Source organism: Cervus canadensis, chromosome 11, assembly GCF_019320065.1.
Source record: "Cervus canadensis isolate Bull #8, Minnesota chromosome 11, ASM1932006v1, whole genome shotgun sequence".
NCBI lineage: Eukaryota > Metazoa > Chordata > Mammalia > Artiodactyla > Cervidae > Cervus > Cervus canadensis.
In genome coordinates, this window is record NC_057396.1 from 26202127 (window position 1) to 26219072 (window position 16946).

Below are 16946 nucleotides of genomic sequence, written 5' to 3' on the forward strand. Positions count from 1 at the left end.
TGTATCACCACAGGTTAGTTTTCCCAGCCCATACATTTTATGTGATCCTGTTAGAGTCATTTCTTTAGACTGACCTCCACGTTGGGCACATATTCACTGTTGTTTTTCCTGAAAAGATCCAAACGATTCTGTTCCAGGACTCCAGGAACAGAGGCTGAGCAGCAGGATACAGCTGGTGTGGAACAGTCACCACAGAAAGAGTGTGGGCAGCCTGCAGCGTGAGTACAAGACTTGGTTACCTAAGATGAAACCCTCAGCTCTGTCCACCTCATTTTAGAAAATAGTCCTTCCTGATTTGTACTGATTTTTTTAAAAAATGGAATTAATACATGCTTGCAAAAAACCATAGAATTACTTAAATAGTAAATAAAGATTCCACATTCATCCTGCTTGCCCCCTTCCCAGTTTATTGCCTAGAGGTAATCATTGCTTATAATTTGTTTTCATTTCATGCCAACATTTCTGTGCATATTGATTTACAGGATGTACACATGAATATGTATATACCTTTTTTTACATAAAATGAATAATGCTGTACATACCATTCTGTACTTGTTTTCTTCACCTATTATATTGTATTGTGTACATATTTCTATGCCACTTCATTTTTTAATGACTGCCTCCAGGTCCATTGTGTAGACTCTACAGTAATTTAACTAGTCTCCTGTTGATCTGCATCTGGATTGTTTGCATGATTTATTTAATTTTAAAAAGTGAAAACTGGTGTGGATTACTGGCTCTCGCAGCCTGCTTTTGTTTTTAATTAAACCAGCTAGCTCACTTAAGCAACTCCAGAACTGCTTCTAACAAGTGTCTTTTTTTTTTTTTTTCCTGACACTTAAGGGTATAAGAAGAATTTCAAGAACACAATCTACAATTCCAAAAGCAGAAACTTAATGTCAGTGTTTGGGGAAGAATCTCTCAAAAGATAGTTGATGTTGTGTATCATACAGTAGTGTGGTGGTGTGTCCCTTGGGCAGGTTGTACACAAAGCATCCATGGTTCATGTCTGGTGTAACTGACAGCCACATGGCAGGTTGTGGACAGTTTTTATCTTTGAATTGAAGAACTTGCTGGTATTGCATCTCCTGTTTGGTTTTGTTTTCATGTAGGCAAGTGGCTGCTCTTCCTGAGATTCAGACAAAACAGAATCCAGCACATGAACAAGAAAATTCAGGTATGTGGGTGGGTAACATGTTAGAATCAGAATTTCAAAGCCAGAAGCACTGTAAAAATCACCTTGGGACTTCACTGGTGGTTAAGACTCCATGCTCTCAATGCAGGGGGCCCAGGTTCAATCGCTGGTCAAGAGAACTAGATACCACATGATGCTGCTAAGACCTCACAGGCCACAACTAAAGATCCTGCATGTCACAACCAAGACCCTGCACAGCCAAATAAATAACTAAATGTTAAAAAAAAAAATTAAAAAATTGCCTTCTACACCTATTGATTTTCTAGATTAAAGGAAAAAGAAGTCAAAACTCTAAAAATCTTAGGTGATTGACCAAAGAACAGCAGACTAAGACCTATACTATAAATACTCACAAGGAGCTGCCTCCATCCTTTAGTTGTCACTAGTGAAAACCAAGAACCATTCTTACTATATAATATAGCCAGATTTAGGTTATGACACCAGATACATCTCCATAGAACTTCCATCTGTCCTGGTAAATTTCATCGGTAAACAAGTAGTCACTTCAAGACTAGAGAGCTCTGGATATAAGTCTTTGCCCTTTCCCTTTGAGGGGATTCCTGGAAGAAAACCAGGTAGAGAAGATGCTTGGGCATAGGGTTTCGGCAGTAGTTACATTCTGCTGATTTGCTGATTCCTAGAGGGGAGTGATACGTCTCTGTGTCAGCGGGCAGTATGAGGGGTAGTGGCTGAGTGCAGACTCTGGAGTCACGTAGGTTGAAATCCCAGCTTTACCACATTAGCTGTATGAACCTGCACTCCTTGACCTCTCTCCATCTCAGTTTTCTCACCTTTAAAATTAATAATGACACCTGCCTCACTGAATTGTTCTGAGGTTTATCTGAGTTAATATAGAAAGTTCCTGGAAGCATGCCTCGTACATGTTAACCATTGTTGTTCTTTAGCTTTGACTCTATTGAGGGCAATTACTTAGTGTAAAATGGTCAGATTGTGATTATAGAAACTCACTAGAGAGACAGTATAACTTCATGTAAAAATATGTGTGTATATTCTTGTTTTTGTCATTTTCTAGCTCTAACCTCAGGCAAGCTGCTCCACTTCTTTGAGCCTCAGGTGTGTTATCTGTAAATGGGAATGATAAAGCCAGCTGTGAAATGTTGTTAGGTTTAGAGATGACGTGTGTAAAGGACTCCGTACATGTGTGCCGTGGCATCCACTCTGGCCCCCGTTTTCTCCCTCACAGAACCTAAAACGGCGGAGGAAGAAGAAAGTAATTTCAGCTCTCCACTGATGCTTTGGCTCCAGCAAGAACAGAAGCGAAAGGAAAGCATTGCTGAGAAAAAGCCCAAGAAAGGACTTGTTTTTGAAATTTCAAGTGACGATGGCTTTCAGATATGTGCGGAAAGTATTGAAGGTGAGTGGGTTAAATTAGGTCGGCCTGACAGCACAGGCTGTGTTCAGCCAGGGCCGCACTTGATCTGTAGGAGTACCATTTATGCGGGCAGCTCCGTATATGACAGTTTGGATTGGAGACACTGGAAGGCAAGAGGCCACTAGTCAGAGTATTGTTGCAGTAGAGATGTCAGGTAAGAAAGCCCACTTCTGGAAGGAGAGGAAAGGAAAGGAGGGAAGAACGGACACATTCATGACTGCTTGGCTACAGAGGGCAGAGAGAGATGAGTCAGGTGACTGGAGATTCAGGCCTGGGTGACTAATAAAAGTGATATGTAAAGCGAACAAAAAAATAAGTGTGCAAGTTCTGTATAAGATGTATTGAGTGAAGAACGTGGGGAGAGAGATCACAGACTCAAGTTAGAGGTGGAAGGGGTGAAGGTTTTCTGGTTACACCCCTTAATTACAAGGAGCTGAGAGGTTGTGATCTCCTTCCCATAGTCCTGGTTAACCATTATTGCTGGTACTGTGTTGGTTAGGGGTACAGGGAGCAGAGTTCATACCACATATTCAGGTTTGGGGCCTAAACTACCCTCTAGGGAAATGAGTGCTTAGGGATCAGGGGTCATTTTCAGAAGATAGGCATCTCATCACTGCTTTTGCATCCTTTGTAATAGAAAGGAGCCCTGCTGGGTGAGACACCTTCCCAGCTTTCTTATTCACTGAACTGATTTAAGCTAAAAACAACATAAAGCTGATTTAGCAGGGAATATTTTCACTACATTGGTATTGAGATGTTTGACTGAAAATCTTCTCTAAAAAAGAGCAGCTTCTTATTTTATATTGCAGTATAGTCAATTAACAGTGTTGTGATAGTTTCAGGTGCATCGCAGAGCGACACTTAACTGAGTGTCTTACTCCCTTACAGATGCCTGGAAGTCACTGACAGACAAAGTCCAGGAGGCTCGGTCGAACGCCCGCCTGAAGCAGCTGTCATTTGCAGGTAATGCTGCAGAGGTCATCTTCCGCCTGTTTCAGTATCCTCTGGTAGCTTATGACTCTAAGCGACAGGGTTGATTCTACTCAAAAAAAAAATCATCCTCCTTTTTTTTAAAAAAAATCATTTTTCACACTTTATTGAGATATAAACCTTATACTACACAGTTTACCCATTTAAAGTGTACAGATCAACGGCTTTTAGTATATTCACAGAGCTGTGCAAGCCATCAGTACTGTGTAATCCCAGAACATTTCCATCATCCCTAAAAGAAGCCCCATCCCCACTAGCGGTCACCCCTCAGCCCCAGCCCCTGGCACCACTCCTCAGCGCTGTCTCTCTGGGTGCACCTACTCGTATGTTTCCTGCCGAAGTGACTCATACAGGACATAGCCTCTTGTGCCTGGCTGCTTTCATTTAATATAATTCTTTCAAGATTTCTCCACTGTAACATCACCTCAGTACTTATTCCTTTTTTTTTTTCTTTTTTACAATTTTTATGGTAGCAAAATACACATAACAAAATTTTTTAATTAGAAATAATTTTAAATTATCTGTAAGTGTACACTTCAGTGGATTAAATACAGCCACCCTGTTGTGCAGCCATTGCCACCATCCATCTCTATAACTTCTTCATCTTATTTGTTTGTTTATGTTTTTGGCCGCACTGGATCTTCGTTGCTGTGTGTGCCTTCTCTGGTGGCGAGTGGGGACTGCTCTCTAGTTGCAGTGCACGGGCTTCGCATTGTGATGGCTTCTCTTATTGTGGAGCACAAGCTCTAGGGCACACGGGCTTCAGTAGTGGTGGCGCATGGGCCTAGTTGCCCCGTAGCATGTGGAATTTTTCCAAACCAGAGATTGAACCCATGTTGGGAAGCAAGCTAAGTGCCCACTGATGGATCAATTGATAAAGTAAATACAATATACATTAAATGGAATATTATTCAGCCTGAAAAAGGAAGTTCTGCAACACGCAAGGATGCACCTCGGGGACATTATGCTGAGTGTACTAAGTGAGGCATAAGAGGACAAACACTGAACTATTCCACTCACATGAGGTGCTTCAAATAGTTAAAATCACAAAGATGGAAAGAAAGAATAATGGTGGCTACCAGAAGTTGTAGGAAGGGGAGAATAGGGAGTCACTGTTTAATGGATATAGAGTTGCAGTTTTACAAGATGAAAAGTTACATGAAGTTCCCTAGTGGTCTAAAGAATCTGCTGGCCAGTTTTTTATATTTTGAATAATTCTGCTATTAACATATGTGTACAGATATCTCTTCAAGACTTTGCTTTCAATTCTCTTGGATATATACCCAGAAATAGAATTGCTGGATCTTATAGTGATTCTATTTTTAATTTTATGAGGAACTGCCATACTGTTTTCTACAGTATCTATATCATTTTACATTCCCACCAGTGATACAGAAAAGTTCCAATTTCTCCACATCCTTACCAATACTTGTTGTTTTCTGTACATTTCCCTAATCACTTGAGAGGTTGAGCATCTTTTCTTGTGCTTATCAGCCATCTATATATCTTCTTTAGAGAAATGTTTATTCAAGTCCTTTGTCTATTTCTTCATAAGGTGTTTCTTTGTTTGTTGTTGAGTTTCAGAAGTTCTGTATGGATAATAATTGCTTATCAGATATGTAATTTGCAAATATTTTCTTTAATTCTGTGGGCTGCCTTCTTTTTTACTTTGGGAATAGTGTCTTTTTTGTTTTTTAGATTGGTGAGGGAGATACTTTGGGGGCAACAAAATATGTTTCACAGATTCTGCCCTGTCCAACTGTGGTGGTCATTGGGTGAACTAAAACTAAAAATTTGTGGCCTCTCCCGGGGTCACTTTGAACTGAATATTGATAATACACGTAAGATTCTGCTAGTGGGAGTGGAACTGCTGGGTTTATGGTGACTCTGTGCTTAGCTTTATGAAGAACTGCCAAATTGTTTTTCCAGTGTGGCATCACAATTTTACATTTCCACCAGCAATATACAATGATTCCAGTATCCATATCCTTGTCAGCACTTGTTAGTGTCTGACTTTTTGATCATAGACTTCTTAGTGAGTATGAATTGGTATCTCATTGTGTTTTTGTTATACTTTCTTTTTAAAGTTGAAATAGATTCATTGGTATTAGATTTCAAATTAAATTTAGGCAGTGTAAAAATATATCACACAGCAGTTTCAAGCACAGTTACAGATTTTAATTAATCTAGGGAGGAAGGAAACCTTCCATTCACCCTGGCTCTTCTGTATCTAGCCCCCTCTCTAACAGTCTCCTTTCAAGTTGGTCCTGGAAAGGAAAATGAGTGAGTACCTAGAGGAATTTTCTTTATGATATTTTTGTTTTAAGAGGGAAGAGAGGACAGAGAAAGACAAATGTATGATATCACTTACTAATGTGCTGTGAACATTTCCTTCTTCAGGGGATCTTCCCGACCCAGGGATTGAACCCACGTCTCTTAGGTCTCCTGCATTTCAGGCCAGTTCTTTACTAGTAGTGCCACCATGTGGAATCTTAAAAAAAAAAATAAATGATACAAATGAACTTATATACAAAATAGAAATAGACCCACAGACATGGAGCTTCCCACGTGGTGCTAGTGGTAAAGAACCCACCTGTTGCAGGAAATGCTGGATTGGGAAGATCCCCTGGAGTAGGGCATGGCAACCCACTCCAGTGTTCTTGCCTAGAGAATCCCATGAACAGAGGAGCCTGGCAGGCTATAGTCCATAGGGTCACAAAGGGTCGGACATGACTGAAGCGACTTAGCACACACAGACACAGAAAACAAAGTAGTAGATGCTGGGAGTGAACCACACTGATCACTGTGCTCCGTAATCCAGAATCTGTCTATCATTATCCATCTCCCAGGCTACCGCCTTGTCCTTGTCCTCACACCCTTATGTTCTAGAGGCAGCTGTCAGTCACTCTGAAGAAGATAGAATGGAGTGATGAAAGAGGCTGACACAAGGATAGGTAATTGCTGGCAGGGAGTCTTTTCTAGATAGAGTGGGCAGGAAAGACGTCTCTTGAGGTGACATTAAAACTGAGACCTTCCTGTCTCAGGTACCTTCCAGTTATGTTCACCTTTGTTTTCCCAAGATTCTTTCTGCCACAGTGGGTAGATGGAACAAATGCAGGTGATACAGCAGGGGATCAGTAAATATTTGTTGGACAAGTAAGTGAATTGCCCTCCAGAGACTAGTCTGTTCCCACAGTACTGTATCCTGCACATTTATCTGGTTGCTTTTACATTGCAAGGTTTGTGTACATAATGTACCTACTTATGCCAAGGGCTCCTTGAGAACAGGCACCATGCATAACTCATCTTTCTTTTCCTGTTATTGACACAATGTCTAATCTTATTGTAAGCCCTCTAGTAAATGCAGAGTTAAACACTCAGACTAAACCTTAAAATGAATTTTGTGAAAATAGCCATAAGTATCTTTTTAATGGCTTTTCTGTTGGAATGCACAGGAATCTAAAACGCGTAGGAAGAAATTCTTGGGAGAAACTTAGTGTTCTTTAGAGAAAAAAGTGGGACTCGCCTGGCAGTTCAGTGGCTAAGACTCTGTGCTCCCAGTGCAGGCGGCCCAGCTTTGATCCCTGGTCAGAAACTGGATACCACATCCTGCAGCCAAGAGTTTGCTTGCTGCAACTAAAAATGCCTCTTGCCACAGTGAAGACTGAAGATGCCACGTGTTGTAACTACGACCCGGCGCAGCCCAATAAATAAATACATATATATATATATATATATGTATGTATTTAAAATGTTTGTCATTGCCTTTTATGGCTTAAGCTCTTATATTGTCAACTTGTGTTTTATACTTGTATAGGTTGAGTTGTAATCAGAACAATAATTTTATCATAAGAATGTTGCTTATCTGGAGACTTAACTTTCTGCTTGCCTCTAAAACCAAATTATATCCCTTAGAATATTCTTAAGTGAAGTGGAAATTAGGCATCTAATAATAACTTTTCCCTTTTTAGAAAAATTATCCAAGATGTAAAATTTTACAAGTTGAAAAAATTAACTACCACAATAACAAATTCAAAGGTAGGATGAGGTTCCACCTCCTAGAAGTGATTGTTAACATTTAAACACAGATATCCTTTGAGACATAACATAAGGCCCCCAAATTACACTAGGGTTACATCTCTATAAATATGCTTTATATAAGCTATATGTCTGTTGGAATTACATGTATTCTAGCACCATTAGGCCTGTGAAATATGTATCTTGTCTACAATAGACACCATTATTATTTTGTTATCTATTAATAATCAAAAACAATAATTGTACGTAAAATAATACTGTTTGCTTAATTAGCTATTTGCTAGTGTCAAAAAGAGGGATGGCAGTTATTACTCTGTCCCATTCGTTAATGAAGGAAGACAATCATTTCAGAAAGCCTTGCCAGCAGACTTACATAAATGTTGTTTTTTATAAAATAAAAAAATTTAAAAAAATAAATAAAAATAAAAAAATAAAAAGAAATAAGAAGTGCTCATTAGTGGATTAAGACTTAAGAGTAAAACAAAGTGGCTATTGGGTGTATTTCTCCATACATTCACCGTGATAACATGGAAGAGAGTTCTTTGTTAGGGTTTGCCAACATTCCTTATAGAGTTTAGTGAGGTGCCTGTGTGTATGTGTATGAGCTTATAGAATCCAGTGCTCCATTGCTGCTGCTACTGCTAAGTCACTTCAGTCGTGTCCGACTCTGTGCGACCCCATCCCTGGGATTCTCCAGGCAAGAACACTGGAGTGGGTTGCCATTTCCTTCTCCAACGCATAAAAGTGAAAGTGAAGTCACTCAGTCATGTCTGACTCTTCGAGACCCCATGGACTGCAGCCTACCAGGCTCCTCTGTCCATGGGATTTTCCAGGCAAGAGTACTGGAGTGGGGTGTCATTGCCTTCTCTGAGGTACTCCATTACCTATAAACAAAAATGGAGTCATAGTTAGAGTTACACAGTCCAAGGTTCAAATCCTGTCACACTAGCTAGGTTACCTTAGGTGTGAATCTAGATTTACTTTCCTTGAGATGAGGCTAGTAACTCCTGCCTCGTCTCATAATTCATGGTCACTATGACCATGTAATGAAATACCACAGCATTTCCCATGTACATAGAACCATAGAAAGGAAGATCGTCCAGAATTTGATGGCATGCTTTTTTCACTGTCACAAGTGTTTTCCATATGTATCTATATCCACATTATTTTATTGGCTACCTAATGCTCATTTCTAGCTCATCTTTATATAATTCACTCTTGAGCAGCCTCAGGCAGAGTTGTTCCCTAGCTTAGGCATTTCTGTGATTGTATGTGGCTTCTGTTGGCTGGGCTCCTCACTACCCTGGTGCCTTCGATCCTACAGGTGTGAACGGTTTGCGGATGCTGGGGATTCTCCATGACGCTGTTGTATTCCTGATTGAGCAACTGTCTGGTGCCAAGCACTGTAGGAATTACAAATTCCGTTTCCACAAACCAGAGGAGGCCAATGAGCCCCCACTGAACCCTCACGGCTCAGCCAGGGCTGAAGTCCACCTGAGGCAAGTTCTGTTCTTTTCCTTAAGCAGTTTGGGGTCCTGATTTTATTGTCTACTGGAATAATTATTTTCCCACTTAACCTCTGAGACTTCCTGTTAATACTGTCCTTCACTGGTTCTACTAAACTGTCTCTCTAAACATATCTTAATCTTTTGGCTCCAGGAAGTCAGCATTTGACATGTTTAACTTCCTGGCTTCTAAACACCGGCAGCCTCCTGAGTACAACCCCAATGATGAGGAAGAGGAGGAGGTACAGCTGAAGTCAGCTCGGTAAGTCTGGAGTGGAGAGGGGTCATCAGAAATACTCTTTGCAAATGAAATAATACCATTTGCAGCAATATGGATGGACCTAGAGATTATACTAAGTGAAGTGAGAAAGGAAAAGGCAGATACCATACAATATCATTTATATTATGTGGAATCTAAAATGCAATACAAATGAACTTATTTTACTAAACAGAAACAGACTTACAGACATGGAAAACAAACTTACAGTTACCAAAAGGGAAAGGGGGTAAGGATAAATTAGGAGTCTGGGATTAGCAGATACAAACTTCTACTATATATAAGATAGGTAAACAGTAAGGTCCTACCATATAGCACAAGGAACCATATTCAATATCCTGTAATAAACCATAAAGGAAAGGAATATGTAAAAGAATATAAAGTAAAATCACTTTGCTATACACCAGAAATTAACACAGCATTGTAAATCAACTATATTAAAAGATAAAAAAAGAAATATTCTTTGCTTCCGTCTCTTCCAGTTTTGCTTGGATCAGAATATCCCAAGTAGTATTTAAGAAGAGGAATATAGTTTGTGTTGAAGTAGCAGTAGCTGGCTGGCAAAGAGAGAGGAATATGTTAACAGAGGAGAAGCTCAAATAACTATAAGATGTATATTTTATTCAGCTATGGTATACTCTGTCAGCTTTGGGTGTACCACCATAGGCTTCATATATAACATATTATAGGCATAATTTTATAAGGTGGGCTTCCCTCGTGGCTCAGTAGTAAAGAATCCATCTGCCAATGCAGGAGCCTCAGGTTTGATCCCTGGGTCAGAAGGATCCTCTGGAATAGGAAAATGGCACCCCACTCCGGTATTCTTGCCTGGGAAATCCCATGGACAGAGGAGCCTGGCGAGCTACAGTCCATGGGATCACAAAAGAGTGGGACATGACTTAGCAACTAAGCAACGATAAATTTTTATAAGGCACTTGTTAGGCTTAGCATTGAACACACAGTGTAGTCACATGCTCTAGGACTCTTCGATCCAAGACTCAAAACTGGTGATTTCCTAAAGAGAATTTATTAATAACGAGCCTTCTTTCTTTAGGAGGGCAACTAGTATGGATCTACCAATGCCCATGCGTTTCCGGCACTTAAAAAAGACTTCTAAGGAGGCAGTTGGTGTCTACAGGTATGGCTAAAATTATAGAAAGAACTCTAGAAAACTAATGAAGTTTTCCAAAATCAGAGTGGACCAAATGCTGAAGTCACCTCCTTCATTCAGTAAGTGAGGTTTTTATCAGTATTACTAATTGAACCTGATGTCCTGGGATCCTGGAGCTCCTTGTGTTGAACAAGGAATTTAACACAGTGAGCATTAATGTACTGCTACTTCTGGTCGGTTATGGAATGGAGAAATCTTTAATCCTTAGCAATTTGTTAGAATGATTAGTATATTCACTCAAATCAGGTGGGTCCAGCTTTTCTTTCCCAAGTGTCTGTCTCTCCTGGAGAAATGGAGACCAAGAGATTCTACTGAATAGAACCAATAGAAATAGAGACCAGTAAATCTCTTCATAGACCTGGAGATTTTATTCACGTATTCACACATTTAACCTTATTTGCAAAATCGGCAGCTGATGTCTTTTCCATCTTTATGTCCTAGGTCTCCCATCCATGGCCGGGGGCTTTTCTGTAAGAGAAACATTGATGCAGGTGAGATGGTGATTGAGTACGCTGGCAATGTCATCCGTTCCATCCAGACTGACAAGAGAGAGAAGTACTATGACAGCAAGGTGAGCCGCACGCTTGCACTCTCCAGCTCTTTGGTTATAGAAAGGGGCCGTCACCTACACAGATGGCCCCCAGACCCCAGAGGAGTTTGTGTGTTTTATTAATTAGACACTGTTCTATTACATTTTAACATCTCTGAATTTGTGGTGGGCCCAGTCCACTCTAGGGATTAGCACGCAAAGATACCCTTTGAAGATTTGTCTGAATGGATCCCAGGATCGAAAGCACGTTGTGACGCAAGCTGTAGGTTTCTCTTGTGGAGACGTTAATAAATCTGTGGTCCAGTGCCCGTAATCTAGGAATTTCTCATGGAAGCATCCTGAAAGATGGGAGAAATCCAGAAATTTTACCAGAAGGAACTTTGTTCGTCAGTGGCTAAGATCACATCAGAAAAAGGTTGGGTGTTGTCCAGCCTGAGCTGTAATCAATGCCAGGCTCTTCTCTGTCCTCCTTCCTGCAGGGCATCGGCTGCTACATGTTCCGGATCGATGACTCTGAGGTGGTGGACGCTACCATGCACGGGAACGCCGCCCGCTTCATCAACCACTCATGTGAGCCCAACTGCTACTCTCGGGTCATCAACATCGATGGGCAGAAGCACATTGTCATCTTTGCCATGCGCAAGATCTACCGAGGGGAGGAACTCACTTACGACTATAAATTCCCCATCGAGGATGCCAGCAACAAGCTCCCCTGCAACTGTGGTGCCAAGAAATGCCGGAAGTTCCTAAACTAAAGCTGCTCTCCTCCCCAGTATCGGAGTACTAGGACCCAGGGCCTCCACAGCGATGCCGAAGGCCTTTGCCAGCAGCCAGGTATTCCAGGATTGAGCGGGCACAGTTGAGGGGCCTCTGTGACAGCTGGGCTCCCTTGGGTCCCATATTCACATTCTACATGTGATCATAGTCCTGGAGAGAGATGTCTAGAAGAAAAGATCCGTGATTGGCTTTCTACTGGGGCCCCTCTGATTGTGTGCCGTTAAAAAAGTGGGAGAAGGGGTCCCTGGCAGACTTGCCTGGAAGGAGCCTGTAGAGGGTTAGTTGTGTAGGGAGATTGGCCTGAGCACCGCCTCAGAAGTTGCCATCCTCGTCGTGGCGTTTCCCGAGCACCTGTAAGCGAGGGGTCAGGCACAGCCCTGGTGCGGGGTTGGTTGGAGACCTGACAGGTTGCCAGCCGGGCCCAGCCTGTAGCCGTGTGTTGAACAAAGAGAGACGGTCTGGTGGTTTTCCCTACTATCCTCCCAGTTGACAGTTCCCTTCTGGTTGGGAGACAGGATTCTTAGCACCTTTGGTGTCAAAAGCTGTCTTGGGGTTGTGCCAATTCATTACCAAACATTGAGCCTGTGGGCTTTAAGCGGGAGTGTTAGCCCCATGAGCCTTATCTCAGTCAGTCACCTTCCTAGACAATAGGAGCGGCTTCCCTCTCGTTCCTTCTCTTCACTCCACTTTCTCGTTTCCCCGTTCTGCACCCCACCGCTTTCCCGTTCTCTCTGGGTGGTCGGGGAGAGCGACTCCCTGGGTAAGAACACTCCCTGTTGGGCATAGGGTGTGCCTACAAGACGTTCCCTGAGCCTGTAAGCACTCCCAGTGGGAAAGTGGACAGGAGCCATTGGCTGTAACCAGACAGAATTTGGAGATGTTTTCATAAAGCTCCACTGAGAGTTTTAAAGATATATGTAGAAGAGGAAGATTATTTAAATAGGATTTGAATCATGCAACAGTCAGAGTTTCACAACCAGGATGACCCCTGGGTCCCATTCCTAGGACATGGTAACTTTATTTTCCCCTTGTTAAGACATAGGAAGACTTAATTTTTAAATGGTCAGTGTCCAGTTGAAGGCAGAACACTAATCAGATTTCAAGGCCCAAAACTTGGGGACTAGACCACCTTGTATTGAGGGACCTCTGCCACCTGTGCAAAATCTGTGGCTAAAGCAAATGAAATGAAATGACACTACTGCCCTGATTACTCCTTAGGATGTGGTCAAAACAGCATCAAATGTTCCTTCTGTTCTCTTCCCCAAGACGGTGTCCTGAACCTGTTAAATTAAGTCATTGAATTTTACTCGGTTCTGTTTACAGTTTACTATTTAAGGTTTTATAAATGTAAATATATTTTGTATATTTTTCTATGAGAAGCACTTCATAGGGAGAAGCACTTATGACAAGGCTATTTTTTAAACCGCGGTATTATCCTAATTTAAAAGAAGATCGGTTTTTAATAATTTTTTATTTTCATAGGATGAAGTTAGAGAAAATATTCAGCTGTACACACAAAGTCTGGTTTTTCCTGCCCAACTTCCCCCTGGAAGGTGTCCTTTTCGTTGTTTAATGTGTAGCTTGTTTGTGCCCTGTTGACATAAACGTTTCCTGGGTTTGCTCTTTGACAATAAGTGGAAAAGGAAGGTGCCCCCAGCTCCATCGGGCCACTCCCCTCCTTCCCTGGTCAAAGCTCCTGAATGGCTGCGGTAGGATCTCGACACAGCAGCTCCTCCTCCTCTTGCCCGCCTCTCTCCCTCCTTCCTGGCACAGCCCAGTGCTGAGAGGTGAGCGCCAGCACTTCCCTGTCTTTCCTCTTCCAGAGTTATCAACCAAGCTGAATGGCAACCTGATGTTTTCCATCACCATCTGCCTCGTAGGTCACCTCGTCCCCCCCCTCTCTGCCCACCATGTCCTCACGCCTGCAAAGACCCCCTGGGTCCCCCCATGCCCTCTTTTGGGGCAGCCCATTGAAACTGAAGCACAGTCTGACCACTCACGATAACGCAGATGCTCCTCGGCCTGTCAGCCACGAGGTTTCAGAGCAGCGTAGTCCAGTGGAGGGCGGGGTGCCTCTTCTCACCACGAGAAGCCCATTCCTCCGGAAGGAAGTCTAGCAAAGCAATACGACTCAGCCCAGCGCTCTCTGCCCCGGGACTCACGGCTCTGCTGTGCCTTCCACCCTGGGCTCCCTGTTCTTCCGTGACCTTAATTAAGAACTTTGGTGGCTCTGCTGGAACACTGTCACTGTTTTCTCTGTTGTGCAGGGAACCCAGCACTGTGGCCAGGATGGCAGAGACTCCCTGTCATCTCAGAGAAGTGCCAGCAGGGGCCTGGGGCAAAGCAGTCTGCCCAGACCTCACCTCCCTTCCTCCTTTTGCCCGTGAACAAGATACAGTGGCCCAAGGGGTTCCACTGGTGTCTGGTTTCCTTTATTATTGCACTGTGTGAGGTTTTTTTGTATATCCTTTTATTCCTTTTTCTTTTTTTTTTTTTTAAAGAAAAAAAAAAAAACCTTAAGCTGCATTTGTTACTGAAATGATTAATGCACTGACGGGTCATGAATTCACCTTGAGGAAGACCCAAAGGCCAGTCGGGAGTGGGGGAAACTCAGCTCAGTAGACCTAGTGACTGCCCTGCTAGGCCGCACTGTACTGTGAGCCCCCTCCTCATCTCTTTCTACCAACCCCAAACCCTGAGGCCGGGGAGGGACCCCCAGCTTCCTTCTCCTGCCAGCTGCAGATGGTTTGCCTTGCCTTTCCACTCCCTGTCAACCACAGAAATGAGGAGTTCCTCCTAGATCTCAGCCTTGAGTCCATTGCCAAAATTCAGCGTACCTGCCAGCAACTTGGGGATTAAGCTAAGGTTTTCCCTGCAAGAGGGAAAGAAGGCGGGAAAAAACAAAACCAAACCGGCATAGCTATCTCCAAGACACCTCTGAGTCTGTTGTGAAAGTGACCAAGGGGATCTCCGCACAAAAGTGCAGCCTGAGGAACCATGGTGGGTTGTTCCCAAGAATCCCCTGAGGGGCACCCCAAACCCCTAAGGGGTCACAGCTGCAAACCGGGTCAGTTCTCAGTGAGAGAGCCAGCTCACGTACAGCTTTGCTGCTAGAACCTGTTGTGGCTGCATTTCCTGGTGGCCAGTGACAACTGTGTAACCAGAGGAGCTGCATGGCGCTGACCCTTTGGCCGGAACTTGGTCCCTTTGGCTCCCTCTGTTACCGTCCACCACCTCCAGCCCAGCCCCTCCTGTTTTTAGACCAATAACCAGAATCAAGGGGGAAGCCCTGGCAGCTATATATATATATATATATATACATATATATATATAAAAGTTTTCAACCAGACTCCTTTGCCGGGATCCACTCTGCCACCCCGCTTGCCTCTGTCAACCCCCCCCGGCCAATGCTGTGAGCACCATGCAGCTCCCTTGATTTAAAAAAAAAAAAATACAACAACAACAAAAAAAACAACAAAAAAAAACCTTCTAATGAATGTATCTTTCTAAAGGACTGACGTTCAATCGAATATCTGAAAATACTAAAGGTCAAAACCTTGTCAGATGTTAAGTTTGATTTGGGATTTTTTTTTTTAATAGAAATCAAGTTGTGGGTTTTTTGGTGTTTTTTTTTTTTTTAAAGGAAAAGCGGGTCATTGCAAAGGGCTGGGTGTAATTTTATGTTTCGTTTCCTTCATTTTAAAGCAATACAAGGTTATTTGAGCAGATGGTTTTGTGCCGAATCATGAATACCAGTCAAGTCTCACACTCTGAAACCTTGCAACTTTTTTGTTTTGGTTTTCAAATAAATATAAATATGATATATATAGGAACTAATATAGTAATGCACCATGTAACAAAGCCTAGTTCAGTCCATGGCTTTTAATTCTCTTAACACTATAGATAAGGATTGTGTTACAGTTGCTAGTAGTGGCAGGAAATTGTCAGTCTGGCGCTCCTCTGATCCCCCCACATGGGAGGAGACTCCAACTCTAAGGGGATGGCAAAGCAGTCCATTCCCGGGATCAGAGAGAAATGCAGAAATGGTGTCACCTGGGTTTTTTTCTGCCTGTGAATGTTGCCAGTCAGTACCTGTACTCCTTGTTTCTCTATTTTTGGTTATGAATGTTGGGGTTACCACCTGCATTTAGGGGAAAATTGTGTTCTGTGCTTTCCTGGTATCTTGTTCCGAGGTACTCTAGTTCTGTCTTTCAACCAAGAAAATAGACTTGTGGTGTTTCTTTTATTGAACTTTTAACAGTCTCTTTAGTAAATACAGGTAGTTGAATAATTGTTTCAAAAGCTCAACAGATGACAAGCTTCTTTTCTAGGAATAAGACATTTCTTGACAACTTTATCATGTATAACAGATCTTTCGGTTTTGTTTTTTTTTTTCCCTTGTGTTCTTCCAAGCTTCTGGTTAGAGAAAAAGAAAAAAAAAAAAAAAAAAGGAAAAAAAATGTGTCTAAAGTCCATCAGTGTTAACTCCCTGTGACAGGGAAGAAGGAAAATACTTTAATAGTTCAAAAAATAATAATGCTGAAAGCTGTCTACGAAAGACTGAATGTAAAAGTAAAAAGTGTACATAGTTGTAAAAAAAAGGAGTTTTTAAACATGTTTATTTTCTATGCACTTTTTTTTATTTAAGTGATAGTTTAATTAATAAACATGTCAAGTTTATTGCTGCACATGGTTGAACTTTCTTTTGGCTTTGGTTGAGGTGGGAGGGCTGTGGCCCATGACCTGATTACAAAATCCCTTCCACAGTCCTTTCTTTTAAGGTGGAATCTTGAAATCATTCCCTTCTGTCAGGCCTCACTCTACACTGCCTCTCTTAATCATATTTTCTTCTCTTGTTCATCAGTGATATATATTTGGGACCTAATTAACTCTGGATGTGAGGAAGGGGTCAAGAGAACAAAAGATTAGTTCCTTTACTTCCTACAAATACCCAGTCTTCATCCATAGCAGTCAGGCATTGGCTTCTAACAATTTCTTCCCAAATCTGTGAGTATAAAGAAAACATTTCTGGGAAATGGACAGTACCCTC

The 16946-nt window shown here is 42.1% G+C and overlaps 1 protein-coding gene and 1 long non-coding RNA gene across 7 annotated transcripts in view; one reads left to right on the top strand and one right to left on the bottom strand.

The window, feature by feature from the left end:
• The window catches only part of KMT2A (lysine methyltransferase 2A), an 80864-nt gene extending 64280 nt beyond the window's left edge, over positions 1–16584 (top strand). For all 6 annotated transcript variants that reach the window (XM_043480725.1, XM_043480726.1, XM_043480727.1 and 3 more), the window contains 9 exons: positions 138–218; positions 1113–1177; positions 2400–2570; positions 3477–3551; positions 8941–9115; positions 9276–9383; positions 10453–10536; positions 11011–11140; positions 11599–16584. In XM_043480725.1, the coding sequence (XP_043336660.1) occupies positions 138–218; positions 1113–1177; positions 2400–2570; positions 3477–3551; positions 8941–9115; positions 9276–9383; positions 10453–10536; positions 11011–11140; positions 11599–11874 (1165 nt within the window). In that variant the 3' untranslated portion in view covers positions 11875–16584. The remainder of the gene's footprint in view (positions 1–137; positions 219–1112; positions 1178–2399; positions 2571–3476; positions 3552–8940; positions 9116–9275; positions 9384–10452; positions 10537–11010; positions 11141–11598) is intronic.
• Positions 5125–6218, bottom strand: LOC122449217. The gene is made up of 3 exons (XR_006271926.1): positions 6172–6218; positions 5950–6069; positions 5125–5167 (listed from the first exon to the last, which is right to left on the bottom strand). It is a non-coding gene; the product is annotated as an uncharacterized LOC122449217 (long non-coding RNA).
• Positions 16585–16946: the final 362 nt, after the last annotated feature.